Here is a 20,182-nt window from a genome sequence, read left to right on the forward strand (position 1 = left end):
GGAGGGAGTGGGCAAATCAGAGGCCCCTCCGGTTGGTGGGTGCGCAAAGTTGCTTTTCAATGGCCTCCCCTGATTGGACGAGCTAGGCTAAAGGGGTGGGGCAATGCTAATGAGATGGAAATGAGCGGGGCTTCCAGGTGGGTTTAAATAGGGCCCTCACTGGGCCTCCTCTCCCTCCCCGCCCGGCCTCTCAGCATGAGCCTCTCCTACTCCCTTCCCCGCCCGGGGAGCCTCACCTTCAGTAGCCGCTCCCAAGGCTCCCTGCCCAGCCGGGGCGCCTGGTACCGGGCCAGTCCCGGGGGCCTCCGAGGAGGAGGAGCAGCGCTAGCAGCCCCTGGCTTCCCCGCCGGCTCTTCCCTCTCGGCCTCGCCCGCTTTCCTCCTCTCCTCGCTGCCCAGCTTGGAGATCGACCCCAAGCTGCACCAGATCCGCACCGAGGAGAAGGAGCAGATCAAGGGGCTCAACAACCAGTTCGCCTCCTTCATCGACAAGGTGCTCCCCCTTCTCGCTCTTGGTGTGTCTGTCTGTCTGTGTGTCTGTGAGAGAGACAGTGAGGCCTTTCTCCTCCTGTGTGGGTAATATAGAGCACAGAGAGAGAGAGAGAGAGAGAGAGAGAGAGAGAGAGAGAGCTGGATGAAGATGATGATGGTATTAATTTGTATCCCGATTTTTCCCCCAAATGGGGACCCAAAGCGGCCTATGGTCTAAAAACGTAGCATTAAAAACTTACAACAATGCAACCAGTCCGTAGTAGAGAGATCTTGTAGCCCCTTGGAGACTCACTGAAAGAAAGAAGTTGGCGGCAGGAGAGCTTTCCTATAGAGTTCAGTCTACTTCCTCAGATGCTTTTGGTGAAGGAGGAAGTAGATTTCAGTCTAGGGAAGCTCTCAGGCTGCCAACTTCTTTCTTTCAGTGAGTCTCCAAGGGGCTACGAGATCTCTCTACATACTCATTCTACAGACTAACACAGCTATATATTTGAAAAATACCATTAAAAACTTACAAATGTGACAATTAATATTAATAATAATAATAATAATAATAAAACAGAGGACCAAAAAGAGTAATTTGGGAGAGGTGAAGAACATTTACACCAGACTGCTTGCTTCTGCGACTAATCTTTGCATAGAAAAGTGAATCTGGTAAAAATTAAAATCGAATTAAACTGTCGCAAAATTAAAACCCATCAATTGTGTTAAAATAGGCTAAAATTTAAAAAAGGTAAAAGCACTTAACAACTAAATAAATAAATGCATCTGAGGAGGTAGAGTTAAGTCTAGGAAAGCTCATGCTGCCGACTTCTTCCTTTCAGTTTGTCTCAAAGAAAACTACAAGTCCCCCTTGAGTGCTAAACTTAGTACAGTTGGCTCTCGGTATTCACAGATTCTTTATCCACGGATTCGACCATCCACAGTTTGAAAATATTTTTTTTAAAATATGTAAATTCCAAATAGCAAATCTTGATTTAGCCTTTTGTATAACAATATATTGAATGGGACTTGAGCATCGATGGATTTTTGTTCCCCCGGGGAAATCCTGGAACCAAACCCCAGAAGTTACCAATGGCCCACTGTAGTTATTAGTACTATGTACAGAGCCAGCATGCCATAGCAGTTTGAGTGCTGGACTATGACTTTGGAGACCAAGGTTTGAATCCCAGCTTGGCCATGTAAACCCACTGGATGTCCTTTTGCAAGTCATTCTAAGACTCAGGATGGCAACAGCAAACTCCTTCTGAACAAAACTTGCCAAGAAAACCCCATGAAAGGTTTGCCTTCAGATTGCTGCCAGTCATGAAGGACTTGAAGACACCCAAAAACAATACTGAGAAGGCAAGAATTTGGATTGAAACAAGAACAATAGCAACACAGACTCATGCAGCACCTTACATTTTGACAAGCTTTGTTTAGAGGAAGCTTGGATCACCGTCAGTCAGAAATGACTTGAGGGCACACAACAGCAACAAAGCTTTTGTGGACTGCAGCTCACTTTATCAGATGCACGGCTGTAGCCCACAAATGCGTATGCCAAGTAGCCCTTTACAAGACTCATAATTTGCTGCCCCAGACTAACACAGATGCTGCCATTGCACTATAGCCATTCATAAAAGTTTCTGCCTTAAGGATTTTTGTCTTAACACTCATTGGTTCTTCTTAATAAAGCTCAGTCCCTAAAGCTGTGCCACACACTGTTTTAATAGATTAGTGCTAATTATGCTTTATGATACTCCACAGTGCAAGGCAAAGCAGAAAGAACTCACGGCATCTTTCATGCTCATTCCCAATGCAATTGTGTCTTTTTTTTAAAAAAATGTGTGTAGGCTGCCTTGGTAACAAAAATAGTTAATAATTTGCTGCTAGCCACCAGTCTCTAAAATTAAATATAACATATAAAGTTTTACTGTTTTAACAACAACAATAAAGGGCAGCAAATATAATTGATGAATAGGATACCATTATCCGCAAAGCACAATAAATATTATTCAGAGAAGAATATTATAAACTCACAGTAGTAACATAAAATTAATAAATAAAAAAATTGGATTGGTATGATTGATATGTTCATTTTTAAGGTAAGATGGAACTGATTACTCTTTTATGGAAGAAACGGTGTTTGGGATGATATGCTGCCCCATGTTAATGGCAATTTAGTTAGTTTAAGGGGTTAGTTAATGATTTTAAAGGGCAATTTATCGGGTCTAATAGGTGGCAAAGTTTTTCAGTGTTTCTAGGTCATGGCCAGAAAGGGAATTTTTGTTATTTATTTTAATCCCACAGCTGAGTCTGCCAGTAGTGGAGAGTATTCTTTAAAAAAAGCTTCAGCTTGATATTCTGAGACCAGGAAATCAAACAATATCTGATATCAATTTTAAAGTATAAGCATGCAAATGAATGTAGATTGTGAACCTGAAGAACTCTGGGTCGAAGCCAGGGACATTGTCAAGAAGGAGGCATGCAAAAAGGCACTAGCTGCAGCCCAAAAGAAAGAGAAGCCTCAATGGATTATAAAGGCAGTTAAGGACAGATGAGAAGCAAAAGTAAAAGGGGACAGAGAGGGACATAGCCGGGGGGGGGGGGGTCTTGGGGTCCAGACCCCTCCTTCCGTTAGATAAAATGAATGGTGTGTGTTGCTGTGCCGCCGCACCCAAGCTCCATTATAATGGTGGCACTTAGTCTGGATCTCCCCTTCCTAAAATCCTGGCTACATCCCTGGGACAGAACCCTGAATACAACTGTTTCCCAGCAGAGAAGGAGCCGAGCTTCCTTGATAGTGGGTAACTCCACCTCTGTGGCACCTGGTAGGCAGGGAGATAAAAAACAAAGGCCAGGGGCCCGGCCCCACCTCCATGGACAGAGTGACCCCTTGCAACCCCAGGCAATGACCAGCACGGTATTGAAGTCAGTCCCTAAGAGCCCTTTAAGAGGAGGTTTGCCATTGCTTCCCCCTGAGACTGAGAGCATGTGACTTGCCCAAGGCCACCCAGTGGGTTGTAAGGCTGAGCAGGGAATTGAACAGAATCATAGTCCAACACTCAAACCACTACACCAGCCTGGCTCCTTTCAAGAATTTGAATACTTAAATTATGGCATTGGACTGGACTAGGAAATGAAGAAGGCTTGTGCCCTCTGGTGGGGGAATGTGTCAAATAGAAAAGCCAACTTGCCTGTCTATGGTTCTATTACATTAGGTGATTCTACTCCCCTCTTTCTATTCAAACATTATCACAAATCTTTAAAATAATATTTTTTTAAAATGAATGCATCTTAATATTATATCAAATTTTAAAAAGAACTTAAGAGAACAATAAACATCTACACAATAAGACAATTCTAAAATCTAAACGTCTCTGCCATATAATCTAGTCAATTTATCCATTCCTACAAATTCCTACAATTTTAGCAACCAATCTTCTTGAGATGGAATCTGATTGAAAATGTTGGCTGAAAGGGAGAAAGTATGCAATGCCTGCAATCCCCCTCAAGTTTTCTGGTGTACTCTAAAGTTTCCTGCTTTAAAGTGAGAGGCACGCAATGACAGTGGGATTGCGTCCAAAAAACCCTTTGTACACTCTTGTGCCAATTTAGCACATATGTGTGAAACCCATTTCTTCAGTGTTTCTACAATGACAGTCTATATGGCAATAGAAACATTGCCCTGCACCTTGTTCGATATTTATGAGACCATAAATGATCTCATAACTTAGGGGATTCATGTTTACAATTAATGTCTGAGTGTGAACCCCAAAATCTACTTTTTAAGTGAGGCAGTGCCCAAATTGAAAGTTTTCCAGATGAGGTGCTGGGAAATGATGACTGCAGTACTTTCCCTATTATGGAGTGCATTGGGACAAGCAGCTGTGGCAGGACCCCCATGACTTCTAGCTACCTCTCCCAATGAGCCCTCAACTAGGAGAGTGCTGCAGTCATCATTTCCCAGCACCCCAATCTGCAGCACCTCAGAAGTCTTTCCATTGAGGTGCTGTCTGGTTTAAGGGGTAAATTTGTGGGGAGCAGCATTGGCAGAAGTAGTCACAACAATGGAGCATGTTCTTGACTATTCTGAATCAATGTGAGAAGACTAACAGTATTATTTCAGTGCTGGTTTATGTGCGTGCAACCAGAAGACCAGTCTTACCAATGCACAAGAACAGTGGCTGTTCAATACATCAATTCATTCTATTGGCCATTGAGATGTGTTTGATTTCTGAAGTGTCATTAAAATACATGCAACTCAGGATGATTGGTTGCTTGCAGAGTATATTTTAGGGACTGTCCACAATAGCCTTTGGAATGGATTGCAATCCTGCACTGGACAGATTTGGAAGAGAATTTCTTACCTTAGTGCCCGTGTTGTATTATTATTTTCCTTTTCATTCTCTGTTCACCAAGGTGCGGAAGCTTGAGCAGCAAAACAAAGTGCTAGAAATGCAGCTGAAGCTACTGAAAAACAAAGACCAGTACAAATCCAATGTTGGGCGCATCATGACAGCCCATAGCCAGCCCCTTAAGCAGCAAATTGATGCACTGAATCAAGAAAAGATGAAATTGCAAAATGAGTTGGACCATACGCAGGCCTTTCTAGAAGAACTGAAGAGCAGGTGGGTTTGTGAAGAGTCAAGAAGGTGATGGTGGGTGATCCATTATCAGTCCTTCTTTAAGTTTTATTTAAAATTATGCAAAACAAATTGCAATCAAAGATCTGTATCGGAGAAAAGAAGTGGCTCCTCCTTCAGCCTATATTTCTAGTCTAAACTAATGATTTTTTTGTGGGATAGTAATACCCACACATACATGCAAGCAGTCTGTGACAAATTTAGGGAAGATTGTCCTTGGACCTGCTAAATTCTCCTAGCCTTGCTCTATGCAATGAAAAATTAAATGGACTAAAGGGGGGATGAGGCACTTTGGATATCATGGCAACCAAAACTCTTTGCCCATGACCCAGCTGGTTCCTTACTAACACTGTTCAAAGTCAGAACATTCTTCATTGAAACCTCAAGTCCCTCAGCTATGGACACAACAAAGCCTTACAATTGCCCTTTCTCCATTATTATTTCAACTGACTTCTGGTACTCTGTGACATATCCTAACTGTCATAAAACATTACACAATTCCTGAGGCCTTCTTAATGTAAAATGGGAAAATAGCACTGCCACATATGCACAGTTATGAAGCTGATGCTTGATGGTGCCAAGTTGAGATGTTATATACACAGCTAGCAAGAAGTAACTAAGTAATGCTTGAGGCTGTGGCTGAGCCATTGGGTAGGGGAGAGGGGGAGCATGGAGGTAAATGGTTTTGATAAATGATACATTAATGTTGCATCTAATGTAGTTACCTTCGTTACCCATCAGGATATTTGTGTGGTGTTTTCTATTGCACTTCACACATTGCATGTTCTTTCTCTCATCTATAGGTATGAAGATGAAATCAATAGGCGTAATCAGCTGGAAAATGAATTTGTGATAACCAAGAAGGTGGGTCTGAGACATGGAAAGTATGTAGATGCCTAAAGGAACTGATAAGACCTGAATTTTCTTTCACTAATCCAAAGGTGTTTGTTTCTTGCAGCTGAGGTCTAAACATCATGCTAAGCTGTGAAGATGAGATTTTCTATTTAGCTTATAAATAAACATGTAGGGGCCAGATCCAGGTTAGTCCCACCACAAATGGGCAGGGATAGTATAAAATTTCCTATCTAGCAATCACCCCTCTAAATTTGCCAATCTACTCATATCCAGTGACAAAAAAGGAGATGCCAGTTGATCTGCATTTATCTTTTTTGGGGCCTTTCTGCAGGCAGAGAAGCAAATTCAGGGGAAAAGCTTAGATGAAGACTTAACTCTCACCATTCAGTCCAACATTCCCTTAGCGTAGTGTACATAAGCATATATAGATATATGCTGTATGAGTGCTACACAGCCCCCATGCAGAACAGCACATGTAAATGACTATATTCTGTTTCACAGTGCACAATACATTATGTGCAACTGCAATGTAAAGTATAGTATTCACAACAGTAGCTTTTAAAGACAAGGCTAAAATGAATATGCTGTCTGTGCAACTCCCATTTCTTCCACTCTCAACAGAATATGGTCAGTTTTTTGGCCTCACATGTGTAGCATGACCTATACGTGTTTATGTCACAAAGTGAATTGGCAACAGTGTGATAAAGCTGATACATATTGTGGGCCTCACAAGCTTATAGGTTTAAAAGGTCACCACCACATGCTACATATCTAACATAGCATATATGGCCAAATTAGTTAACACACAGTTTTCTTTGGGTTTTCCGGGCTATGTGGCCATGTTCTGGAATGTGTGACCCTTGGTTGGGAGGAAGTGATGTCTGTTGGAAGTGTAGGTCTGTTATGAATGGCAAGGCCTCGGGGTGGGAGGATATGCAGGAGGATATGTGTGTCTATTAGATGACACACTTAGCACATAATTAGAAGAGGTGTTCATCAAGTGTAAAATATACTGTCTGTGAGAACACATGACTGTCTTCAAATTGAAGTCTTGCATTTATTTCTTTATGCCTTGTTCTATGATTGGATGCTTGACATATTTCCTGCTGCTATGTTCAAGAGGTTACTATGTTCCTTCATTTTATACTCCTACTTCACTTGCCCTAGATTGCAATCCTCAGATTACAACTCCTAGATTACAGTTCTCCCAGATTAGAGAAGGCATAAGCAGACTGAGCATTGTTCATTTTGAAGGATTGGCTCTACTAAATCCATGAACCAGAAATCTTCACAGTACACAGTTGGCCCTACCATTAGGCAGAGTGAGATGACCACAGAGCAGCACATATTGTGAAAGTAGCCCTCTGGCAATTCCCCTTTCTGGGAGGTAACACCCATATATGCTATATGGTCTTTTTTGCTGCCCTTGGGAGTGTAGTGGAAGGATGCTATCTTGTTTCCAGTTCTCAAGTAAGATGTAATTGCAGTACCTTTCAACTACTGTAAATGAAATTAAAGGAGGGCACCATTTTGTCATTTGCCTCTGGGAGCACCATGCTCTGGGCTGGCCTCTTCACGGTGCACAATCTCTCTTTTCAAGGAATGGGAAATTTATTCTGATAGTCTGCTGACTACTTCTGTCCTATTACAGGACCTTGATGACATCTATTTGCAGAAGGTGGATATTGAGTCCAAACTAGAAGGGATCTCCAATGAAATAAAATACCTGAAGCAGCTCTTTGAAGAGGTGGGTTTCAGGAGGGGGGGCAGTGATAGTGTATAAATGATGGGAGTGGGAGGGATTTTCATCTCTGACTTGGTGTACCCTCTGAGGATCACTGATGGAAGATTGTGCAAGGGTTTTGCATAAGGACTAGAGTTATCCTCTACGTTATCCAGTTTCCCTAGTGATTCTCAATTCCAGTTTTCCCTTCAATGTAGTTATTAGTATCCTTTCCCTATTTCCATTCAGGAAATTCGGGAGTTGCAATCCCAGATCCAAAATTCAATGGTCACTGTGGAAATGAACAACAACCCGGAGTTGGAGATGAAACACATAATTGATGAGGTGAAGGAACAGTACAAGGCCATGGCAGCCAAAAGCCGTGAAGAGGCAGAACAGTGGTACAAGAACAAGGCAAGAGTTTCATTTCTATTACCTTACATTCGTATCATGACATTGGTGGCATGGACTCCATTTTATTTTGTTTCTCTGCTATCAAAATCCAGGATGTAGCACTGAAAATTCTCATCTGGTTACATCATCTAGAACAAGAGTAAAACATTTTAGTTCCAAATAAACAGTGCAACCAGGCAGGGGAAATAGAGGGAAATTCTGTCCTGCAGTTCATTTGGATGCAGAAAACTATCTGGAGGCCACTAAAAAGGGAAGTTAGGATGTGTCCTCATGTTGGCAAGAGAAAACTTTTTTATTCTGAAAAGCTTTTAGGAACTGACTCCAAAAGCTTTTAACAGTGTGCTTTTACTGATTTCTATCTTTTTGACTTTTTAATAGATTGCTTTTTAAAGTTTTACTTCTATAAATAGTTCAAGTGCATTTTAACAATAACTTTATGTACAGTATACTGTTACTTATGTCATAGTATGTGCTTTTGTCAATGATTGGAATCCTGCTGGAGATAGAAGTCTTTGTAAGTGGATTTGCATATGTGCCTCAGTCCTCCTGATGAGCAGCACATTCGTCCTGATGAGCATTGGCCACCAATGTACATCAGGCACTCTTGTTGGTGTCTTGTATGCTTCTTAGCAATTCTGTAAAGTGGTTGCTTAGTGCATGTGCTACATAGCTAGATATACATGACCAAGTCTACTTGAACATGGCTGAAGCAGTTTTGCTTGGGTCCAAAAGGTTCAAGTGCCACTGGAAATGCATTGTCATTTGTGCATGGCAATTTCTCAGATTCTAGGCATTTTCTCCAGAAGGTGCCTCACTTCTGAGAGATGGTTTTGGAGAGACACAGAGGGCTGCATTGGGAAAGGAACCTGGAAAGGTCCACTGCATGAGCAGAGTTCAGCTTGTAGTTGCTAAACCTATATTATAGCCCATCCAAAGATGCAATACTAAAGTGTGAACCACATCCTAACTGAAAAAAGATGAAGTGAAACTCTAGAACAAATATTTGCCATTTTTTTTTAAAAAAAACACATTCTTGTTAAAAAGTTCTAAAATTAGACAATACTTTGGAACTAATACTTTTTGTAGAACATCTCAGAAGAAAAAGATCACCACAGATACTTAATTGGGGTGGTGTACAAGAGCAGTCATATATAATGATTAGGGTTTCCAATCATCATTCTTATTTAAGGTCCAGCACCTCATTCAATATGACAATTTAACAAAGTGCCAAAGATTCCATATTTTTGAGTTTTGGCTGAACACTAAGCCCTTAAAATGCTGGAGGGATGGAGGTTCTGGTGTGAGTGCTGCTGGTGCCTGCTTTCCCCACTCCAAGTTGTATATGGCAGTAATAAAATTCCTTGCCTAGTGATAGGTGCTGGCTTGCCATTGTGAGCTTTTCAGGGGTTTGAAGGTTCCCATAGAATTTAAAATCTCACAGGAGTCTAGAACTGTTTTGAGAGGCTCCTATATAGGCCTGCCTCACACATCTCAGCCAGTCTCAAGCGTTCTTGTGAAAGGTTCCTTTATTATTAGTTGTTTCTCTTTTGAAAACCTATCAGTTCTAACAGACATGGAAATAAAATATCTCCAGTTCACATTTTAATAATGACTTGCTTAATTTGTACTTCCTGAACAAAATGCAAACTATGCATAACAAAATGCAAGTTATGTTTCCATGATCACAGTCTGCTGATTTGTTTTCCAGTGCACTTCTCTAATGAAAAACTATATACAAAAATGCATATATTGTGGAGTACACAGGAAGAATGCATTTATTGGTGAAAATAATGCAAAACAAAAATGAATTGCGTTTTGAGAAACTGATTACAAAAATGCCCCTTAAAATGCATACAACTTTCACATGGAATTTTTTAAATTCCAAGTTTATGAAGAAATTAGAGAAAAATTAAAACAAAGGTGGGGAAATGACTGAAGAAAACCAGAACATAAAATTCACAAAGGCAGCATTGTGGAATGGTGGCTGGAAGAGATTTATTGGCTGGCTATGCTCTTTGAGTTTAAGCAGTAAAGTTCAGTCTTTTCTGGCAGGCCTACATTCTTCCAGTATATATTGACTGTTTTTAATATGTATTAATTTTATATACTCTTGTAGCAGACATTAACATGTCTGGTTTATTGTTTCTTGCTTATTTGTTCTTCCATAGGGAGATGTGGGTAAGAAATTATTATTTATTCATTTATTGATTAATTTTCAAATTCCATGACAGTTCACACATTTACACTTTTAAAATCCTTTGCTTTAATCTTGTGTACCCAATAGTAATAATGGCTCATATACTATAGATAACTAGCCCAGGGGTAGCCAACTGCAATGGGTGTGAGGATTAATATGCACACACAAGAATCCAACACAAGCTAAGCAAGAGAAGCCAGCTGAAAACAGAAGTGTGGGATTTGGAGATGTGGGGTAGGTCTAGGGGAAGGCTTGGGGAGGATATTTTGTGCTAAATTATCATTTTTGGAGGCTTCCAGAATCAAATAGAGCTGTTTTCGGCCAGAAAAATGTCTGACACAAGCGCAAGGCCCACACACACACACACACACACACACACACACACACACACATTGTGGACTGCATGTAATCATGGGCTGCACTTTACCTACCCCATCTTTAGCTAATCTTTCCAAAACTTTGGTCCAAAACACACTGCAGAAATCAACCAGTTTGAGACCACTTTAACTTTTCTGGCTCAGTACTAGAAATTGCAATTTGTTGTGGCATTAGAGCTCTCTGACACAGAAGGCTAAATGTCTCACAAAACTACAGATCCCATAATTCCCTAGCATTGAGCCAGGGCAGTTAAATCCATCTCAAACTAGATTATTTCTGCAGTGTGTTTTGGACCTTTGCTAAAACTCTTGACCTCATGCTGCCTTATCAAGTGTAATGGTGTACTTGGAAACTTTCAAATGGAGTTGGGCAATTTCCCACTATCATCCTGCTGTATCATATGTATGACCATCTGAAGAAATGAAGGGGGGAGATAATCCTATTTTTCATACTTCTGAATTCTTCTTGTTAATGATCTTGTATTAATCTAATCATCACGAAGAAGAACATAACAGGAAATATAACCAACCCCATCTGATGTCAACTTTCCTAACTTCAGTAATAACATTTTTGTTAAGAGATTCTTATCAGTATTTTCTGATCAGTACCTAATTCTGTACCAGAATAGAGCTTTCAGTGATGCTCCCACTTAATCAAAAAGGCTTCAGGTTGGACCGAAATCAGTTCCTCATGGCATGTATAGGCAATACTAAGTCATGCATTCATACTGAAGAGAGAGGCATTAATCTCTTCTATTTTAAGGCATTCATCTCCTCTTTCTTCTCTGTTTTATTATAAAGTATTAAAATATAAAATATTGTATAGAATCTCACTATAGTAGCTCATCATTGCTCATACATTATCTAAATATGCCTTCCCATTGCAGTGATATAGATTTTGGAATATTCATAACTAGGCATAGTTAAGAAAATTCATAAGAGCTACAAATCAGAAATCATTTTCTGCTGCCCAAGGTAATTTAAGTGTAGCTCACCTTCACATCTGTTTCCATACTTCATAGCAACCGGGTATAATTCAAGTTTCACAGCCCTCTTCCTTATGTCTTGCAGCAGTTCAAGTGCAAATGTTTTGCTCCTCTCTGAAACTTAATATTGTACCATTTATGGAATTATTAACATTCGATATTCAATACAGGGTAAATGTTTGATCATAAATATTGAATGTTAACAACTCAGTTTTCCCATGTGATTCATATTGAGATACCTGACTTGTTTAAAATGAACAAGTATGATTTTTTCACATAACTGTGAGGTCAACTAGATCTTTATTAAAATTTGGGAGGCCTTCTGGCTCCAGCTAAGCACACCTGGCCCAATATATCCACCAATAAGACAACAGAAATATTGATTTATTTATTTTTTGTGGTGGGGTTGTCCTGTATCACTATGTATAGCATCCTGGTGGCCTGGTAACTAAACTTTCCCAATAATTCTCCTTACCCTCCAGTTTGATGACTTGGCAAGGCAGACCCAGAAGCACCATGAGGAGCTGAAAGGGACCAAGGGGCAGATCGCCGAGTTGACTCGATATGCTCAGCGTGTTAATGGGGAAATTGAAGCCTTGAAGAATCAGGTGAGCTACTTTCCACTAGACAGAAAAAAGCAATTTTTAGCCAAAATACTGGGGAAAGGGTTAACTGTATAGTGATGAGGGAAATGCTGTACAGACTGACAATGCTGGCAGGTACTCCCAGTAGACAGAGTTCTTTGTTGTTCTTTAATATTATTTCATATAATTTTTGTTAGTATCATTCTTATTCCCAATAAGACATAATGTGGGATTTTATATCTCATTTAAGAGCCAGCATGGTGTAGTGGTTTGAGCACTAGACTACAATTCTGGAGATTATGGTTCGATTCCCTGGTCAGTCATGGTAACTCACTAAGTGACCTTGGGTGAGTCGCACATTCTCAGTCCCAGATAACCCTGTGATAGGTTTGCCTTTGAGTTGCCAGATGTTGGAATTGACTTGAAGACACACAACTACAACAATATCTCAAGTTCCAAAGTGGTATGGCCATCTCTGAATATGTATAGCTTCACATTCCCCCATAGCAAGTGATATTTGCTGGTTCATTTTAGACAACAAAATGTCTTGGGCCCTGCTTTGACTTGAGGAATGGGATTGCCATTGCTATTTAGCCTCAGGCAGCAAAATTATCTGGGGCTTGATGTTGAGATTAAGGCTAAAATCCATTCTGGGTTCTCCTGAACTATCCAGTCCCTCTTCAGTCAAGTTTTATAAGTAATTTCATAAAGTAACTCAGAAGCAGAAGGAAAAAGAGATCATTTGTTCATTTGAGAGACAGGACATGAAGGAACCATAAACTTTTAAGACTGTTTTAACTCTGCACTGTTTGGTGCATCTGTGGCTCAGAAGTCCTTCAGCTGTTTCCAAAGTCATTAACCAAACAATCACTTCTCCTAGGGTTAAACTAAACAGTACATTTAGCATTTAAAACAGTTGCTCTCTCAACCTCAACTGATCAAAGATGTCTGTCATAGTACATGGTTGTCCTCAGCTCTGTATTTTAGGTAGGATATTTTGTGATTAGTTATTGGAAGGTCAAGAGCTTAATTTGCAAGTCTGAGCACTAAAACATGTATCTCATGTGAGAGGGGAAACATGTTACTTACAGGGAACTCACATTTCCCCTACCATCTGGTCTGACCCTTTGTGGGTGATAGGAGAGACAGCATAGTGTAGTGATTTGAGTGTTGGACTATGATTCTGGAGAACAGGGTTTGAATCCCCACTGGGCCATGAAGCCCACTGGGGTGACCCTGGGCAAGTCATACTCTCTCAGCCTCAGTAGCTGGCAGTGGCAAACCCCCCTATGAAGAAATTTATCTAGAAAACCCTGTGAAATTATCCTGATGTCTCCATAAGTCAGAAATGACTTGAAGGCACACAACAATAAACTGGGAATGCTGAAGGAAACATGTCCCAAAGTGGGGGATAGACTACTTTCCGACTAATCTTCCCACGATTCTTCTTTTGTTGTGTTTAAAATGGCAATGGCATTGCAGGAAGAATGTGAGTAGCTACAGCCATACTGAGCTACTTTGCAGAACAGGAAGGATCTTTCCCATCATGTTTCAATGACAAATCAGGCATTTAGGCCCTGACTCTTTCTTATTGATTACTGTAGATTTCCGTGTGGTTCAACTGTAGACAAAAAAGCCAGTTCATAGCTCTTCTCTCTCCTCCTGCCCAGAGAACCAACCTGGAGAATGCTGTGGCAGTAGCTGAAGAGCAAGGGGAGCAAGCAGTACAAAGTGCCAAGGGCACTATCCAAGATCTGGAGGAGGCCCTGAGACGAGCCAAGCACGACATGGCAGGCAAAGTGCGAGAATATCAAGAGCTGATGAACATCAAGTTGGCTCTTGATATCGAAATTGCAACCTACAGGAAACTGTTGGAAGGAGAAGAGAATAGGTAAGCCAGAAATTCCAACTCTGAGCAAACCCGCTGGGGATAGGTGGTGTGTTTTTGTGCATCAGTTCACAGAATGGGCATTAGGGAAAACTTTGAGAAGTAACCACTGGGCAAACATGTCCCTGTATGGTCTTCCTATACTATTGCATAGCAAACTGGTGGAGGAATAATTACAACAGGGGTGGAGACCTGGCTTAGAAAGAGTGCAGTACAGAGAGCTAAAGAAGAAAAACTAACAATGGTTGAACCCTGAAAGGGACAATTTTCCAACTGTCCCAGTTTGGCAGAGACAGTTCCAGTTGATCATCTGTTGGTCCATTTTTTTCATCTGCTTTTAAAATGTCCCAGTTTCTCCCTGTGTCCTGGTTTATTTCAACTGCTGCAAATTGAATTCAAAGTGTAGAAATAGTTTGCATTCAATTAACCTGATGTGAGAATAGAAAAGGAGTGGGAGAGGCATGTGCTAACTTTCCTCATAGACCCAGGCAAAAGTAAACTGTTGCAGCCTCTCCTAGCTTGTACGTTCTTTCTCATTCATTACTTTTGCCATTTTGACCACAGACTGATGTTATTTGGCTGCAGTTGTCCCCATTTTCATCCATAATGTGTTGGAAGATATGAGTTATTCCACACCATCACAGGTTCAAAATCTTGGTTGTTGTGATTCAGTTTAGATTGCTGTGGTGGCTCAAGTGGTTATGATGCTGATTCTGTTGATTGCAAGATCGGCAGGTTGGCAGTTTGAGGCCCAGGTGCCACATGATGGGGTCCCAGCTTCTACCAAACCTAGCAGTTTGAAAGCATGCAAATGCAAGTACGTAGATAAATAAGTTCCACTTCAGTGGGAAGGTAAACAGCGTTCTGTGCAGTCATTCTGGCCACATGATCACAGACTAATCTCTGGCAACACTGGCTCTTCGGCTTAGTAACAGAGATGAGTACTGCCCCCCATGGTTGGACATGACTTGACAACCTTGTGAATGGGGAATATCTTTACCTTTACTAAAGGGTCTTTAGGATTGTTTGGGATAGTATGAGCAGGCATACTGGAAACACAGAAAGCTGCCTTCTATCAAGCAGGTATGTGTTACGGAGCTTTAGAAATCTGGCTGGTTTTAAAAGGAATGGGCAGCATTTACCATTTCACCTGAGACAGGAGAATATGTTGGGTTAACCCTGTTGCGGTAAGCTCTATCGCACTTACTGTTTCCCTGAAAGATTCTGGAAGTTACTAATCCTAAAAAGTAGGATTCTGATTGATGGTTCATACCATTAACCCATCTTGCTTGGTAGTCTCTCCTCCACTGGCAGCAGCTCTCTGGTGTGTGTGTGTGCCTTCAAGTCACCTGTTGACTTATGTGGCCCCATGAATTCCATAGGGTTATTTTAGTCAAGGAGTACTCAGAGGTGGTTTTGCCAGTTCCTTCATCTGAAATAAAGCTTATGATGCCTGGTATTCATTAGTGGTCACCCATCCAAGTACTAACTAGGGCTGACTCTTCTTGGCTTCCAAGATCAGACATGATTTGGGGCATTTAGAATTATGGGATCTGTAGTTTTGTGAGACGTTTAGCCTTCTCTGTCAGAGAGCTCTAATGCCACAACAAACTGCAGTTCCCAGGATTCCATAATACTGAGCCAGAAAAGTTAAAGCGGTCTCAAACTGGTTGATTTCTGCAGTGTGTTTTGGACCAAAGTTTTGGAAATGCAGAAAAGATTAGCTAAAGATGGGGTAGGTAGACATTTTTCTGGGAAAACTGAGCATTTAAACTTCCAGACTTTTATTCCAGCTTGTAGTTAAAGATGCCTGGGACTGAATCAAGGGCATTTACAGTGCAAATGCATGCTCTTTATGACCCTTCATCAAAACAATCAGGCCTGTCTTTTTAAAATCTTATAGTGACAAAGACAGATAAACAGGTAACATTTATTACAGTTGGAAACCTGAAAAATCTTTACGGTACCTTAAGTGATGGTGAAAAATTGTGCTTTATGTTAACTTGAATCAAAGGTTCATAAAAAATATTGGGAGCGGGGGGAAAGAAACCTCTTGTATCATACGCCCCAACATTTGACAGATAAAAACCAAGACGCATGGGGTCAAGCAACATCATGGTGTGGCCAAGACAGCAAATAATATTCGCACTTTGAACTCAGATTGCAGCAAAAGAAGTAAGCTGAGGATGAAGGGAGGAAGTGGGAGGAGGAGATTTTTTTAAAGCAGCTGAAAAAGTGGGATGACAACCAATTAATAGGGACTGCCCCTGCCAAATCAAGACAGTTGAAGGATGTTTCCCATGCATTTCCCAACAAAGGAAAGTACTAGGTAGATGAAATCAGCCATTCTGAGCAGCTGATTTTGGGGTATTACAAAATAGCAGCACATTGTTTGCTCTATAATTTGCTGTATTTTTACTGCTAGAGATGGTGAGAGGGATTCTTTGTCTCCTTTGCCAAAATAATTTGTTTGGTATTAACTGGGGTTGGGGTATTTGGTCTTTCCGGCTGAGACAGTAGAATATTTTGGGTTAGCCCTATTGTCAAGCAATAAAGCATGCTGTTCTTTCATTTTTCAGGATGAGTGGCCAAGCTCCAAGTAATCAATTCAGTGCTATTGACAGATTAGGTGAGTATAGTCCCTCCTCTGATTGGTACATGGGGTTCCTCAGAATCGGGACAGGTCTGTTTGTTACAAGGCCATGTTGAAATAGAAGATTAATGAAATGGAAACAATTACACCACCAGTGACACTATTCTATGCTATTTTTTTCATTTCTTCTCTGGAAGTATCTGGTAACGTTGTGGTTTCATCCTTCCTTCATGGCTTCCCTGTGAGTCTTTCCAGATTTCCTGATTCTCCCCACCAAGATTCTGTGTGTGTCCTGACAAAATTGCTGAAACCCATTAGCATTCCAAACTTTTCCTCCAAAATCTTATATTTCTAATGATTTCTGCATTTTCAAATATCAATTGAATATTTGATGATTATATCTAACACTCAAAGCAATTAATATTTGATAACTGACAGTCCGATGCTGATGGTGCTCTTTGGCTGTTGATGTGCAATAATATGTAATATTAGCACTGATAACTGAGGCAAAGCGATATGGCTTTCAGCTATTTATTTTCAGGTAAACCTTTCCATCATTTGTGTCTACCATTTTACCGTGCATACTTCACAAAAACCCACTTGAGCATGCTGTGTAGAGTGGACACTCAGGTGGATCTCAACATTAACTGGGAATTGATAGTGTGTCTTGGAACAAATAAATGGTTCTGTGGATGCCATGATGGACAAATTGATTTGGTTGGAGCCTTCTCCGCCATCATTGAGGCACCCCAATCAGTTTGTAAGAAATGCCAACGTTCCACAAAACACATTTGGAAAACTCCCAGGATCTTATATTTGTTGGCTGACACTGATTGCATTTAATATTTGGTAAATGACATGTAATAGCACATAGTATCTGGAATAATTTGATAGTGGTTAGTATCTAGTATCTAATGAAATTTCATATTGAAAACATGCCAAAATCAGAACAACCAAGAGGTAGTAACAAACTTAAAGCATGTACATTTTGGATCTTGTGGTAAAATTTCAAAATTCTGAAACCAAAATCAAATTTTGACATTCAAATGTCTTGTTCATGGATTGCCTAGGAAATTTGGCTGATTTAGAATACTTGTGAATATTTGTTACAGTGTGAGACCTGACTCTGTCCTAGGAGTCTTTGGTAAACCCTCATATTGGCCTGTAAGCTGTATGTTTCCAACTTAAATATGAACAGATGAATCCAGTCTAGGGCATCTGAGCTTTGTTGGAACAAGGACATCAATCAGATTCTGTATAAAATGTCTGTCTGTCAGGTGATGGTATCTCTGTCAGTTGGAACTCACTCTTGCTCTCAGCAAATCTTCATTAATCTTTTTGCTTGGTGCAAATGGCTGGTTGGCCTTCTGACACGTGGATCTGCCTGGTAATTTGCTTGGATGAATCCCCTTCTTTCTCAAATCACTCTGGGGAGCCAATAAGGAGCCTCTTCTCTGAAGCCACCCTTCTCTGATCTCTTGACCCAGATTTCTAAACCCATCCATTGCTTATGCAGCTGGGCTCCTAACTCAGGGAGCAGCACTACCATCCCACAACAGAACTACTGGAACTGCCTTTACCACCAACAGCTCACTGAAGAGGCCCCTGCTGATCAAAACCATTGAGACCAAGGATGGGAAGATCCTTTCTGAGGCCAGTCACTTCTCGGAGAAGTAGCCATTAGCACAGCAAATCAAACGGAGCAGGTGGCTTTGCATGCTTCTGAATAAATGGTTGTTTTAAAACCTCTGGCTCATGATGATCTTGCCTACATCTCTTAGTCTTTTTACTATAGGGTATCACCTCTCTCAGCTACCACAGAAGGCCTAGCAGCAGCCATTGCTAGCAGAATGATATGGCTTCTGCTTTTCTCTTAACGTCTCATGTGGAAACATACAGGAATGTTTTATCATCTGCATCACTTTCTTATTTGAGTTCTAACAGAAGCTCTGTGTGCTTAGTCCCTGGTCTACCAGGCAGTGTCTTCCTCGCATGCCTGTGCGTCATAGGTTTATTCTCAGCTTGCTTTGAAGCAGGAGGTTCTGACCCCTCCAGATAACATGTACAAGGGATTGTGCCAAGCACGCAAATTCTTAGACGGCAGGCAAATGGAGATTTCAAGTTTAAAAAGATGGGATTCAGGTCACATGGAGGGGGCCTGGAGAACATAGTTAGAAGAGAAAGGCTGTATAGCTACACAGGGAAAGCAGCAGTATTCTCAGCAGCTGCTCAAATGGTGACACACAGAAAAGCCCAGCTCCACAGTAAGATGTCAGTTCTCTTTGCCATGCCTCTGTTACAGCCTGTTCCAATCTGCTGCCCTCAGTTGCTGTTGGACTACTATTCTCAACATCCTTGACTAGTTATTGGTTATGCTCCCTGGTGTCAAGTTTTAGTCCAAAAACATTTGCGGTCCAGGATTGGGAAAATACATTTTGTTAGCATTATCAAGAAAGGGAACCCATGCAGAGGCTATGAAAATTCAAGTGGGCTAAATTCTGTTAACTTCTATGGTAGGAAGCAGACAGTGGCAACCAGAAATTGTATTAGGAGAGGAGCAAACTCTTTTCTCTTCAGAGAACTACTTTAATGGATTTAGCTTCCATCTAAACAGCATTCCTGCATACAAACATACTTTTTCCTATACACATGAATAACTGCTGTTTATTTTTGTGTGATGGTAAGGAGTATGTAAAACATTGCATTTCTGGTTAGTATTGCAGTGAGGGCAAATTCTGACCTTCTCCCTCTTGGTGGTCCAGTCACCACTCACAGGAAGCAGTGAGGAGTGTGTATACAGACACACAAATTTCCCTGCAATATGGGAACCTTTTACATATCAGTTTCCTCCTTCAGCCTGTCAGTTATTGGCATCTTGCTACATTTTCAGGATAGACCTTCTACCCATCTCATGAAACAATCCAGTTATGTGTAACTATCATAGTAGCTTTGTGACAGGACACTTGGCCTTCAAATGGAACAACTTTAGACCACATGATCTCCAGCTTAAAAATATCACATAGGAAATGTCCCTACTGGGGACACCATGGGGAACCACCACCAGTTAAAGTAGAAGATATTGAGCTAGATGGGCAAATAGGCTGGCCTGGTACAAAGCTAGCTTTCCTGTATTTCAGTCCATCATGGACTGTCCGTTTTTCTTGTCCTGGGCAAAATTTCCTGGCCAGTATGTGAATACCTGCCTTTTTTTCCAAACCAGAAGTCAAGACACATTTGTACTTCACACATATATTAGATGTTTATTAAGCATATGGTTTTCTCTAAGAATCCTGAAAACTGTAACTGTCCAGGAATGTTATGAGGAGAGGAATTCAACTGAAATTCAATTATGTGTCCTCCCAACCCACTTACAGAACTACAATTCCCAGAGTTCTGTGAATGTGAAAGGAGAATGGCTGAAACACCACTTCAAGCCTAAAATGTAAATATGC

General features: G+C 40.9%; 1 protein-coding gene across 2 annotated transcripts; it reads left to right on the forward strand.

The window, feature by feature from the left end:
- The first annotated feature begins 152 nt into the window (after positions 1 to 152).
- On the forward strand, positions 153 to 18,475 carry LOC121919194 (keratin, type II cytoskeletal 8-like). Of its 2 annotated transcripts, none has more exons than XM_042445534.1 (9): positions 153 to 492; positions 4,890 to 5,098; positions 5,917 to 5,977; positions 7,620 to 7,715; positions 7,941 to 8,105; positions 12,148 to 12,273; positions 13,920 to 14,140; positions 16,717 to 16,766; positions 18,247 to 18,475. In XM_042445534.1, the coding sequence occupies exons 1-9, from the start codon at positions 196 to 198 to the stop codon at positions 18,405 to 18,407; spliced, it is 1,386 nt and encodes a 461-aa protein (XP_042301468.1). In that variant the 5' UTR covers positions 153 to 195; the 3' UTR covers positions 18,408 to 18,475. The 2 variants fall into 2 exon arrangements, with proteins under 2 accessions (XP_042301468.1, XP_042301469.1); XM_042445535.1 differs by having other exon boundaries at positions 156 to 492; positions 18,218 to 18,382.
- Positions 18,476 to 20,182: the final 1,707 nt, after the last annotated feature.

This window comes from Sceloporus undulatus, chromosome 1, assembly GCF_019175285.1.
Source record: "Sceloporus undulatus isolate JIND9_A2432 ecotype Alabama chromosome 1, SceUnd_v1.1, whole genome shotgun sequence".
In the NCBI taxonomy this organism is placed as follows: Eukaryota; Metazoa; Chordata; class Lepidosauria; order Squamata; family Phrynosomatidae; genus Sceloporus; species Sceloporus undulatus.

What these genes read in the sequence shown, in the direction of transcription:
- LOC121919194 (XM_042445534.1), top strand. Translation starts at nt 196, where the DNA reads ATGAGCCTCTCCTACTCCCTTCCCCGCCCGGGGAGCCTCACCTTCAGT. An exon ending in CTAGAAGAACTGAAGAGCAG is followed by an intron (nt 5,099 to 5,916) that starts GTGGGTTTGTGA and finishes TCTCATCTATAG; the next exon opens with GTATGAAGATGAAATCAATA. An exon ending in TTGAAGCCTTGAAGAATCAG is followed by an intron (nt 12,274 to 13,919) that starts GTGAGCTACTTT and finishes CCTCCTGCCCAG; the next exon opens with AGAACCAACCTGGAGAATGC.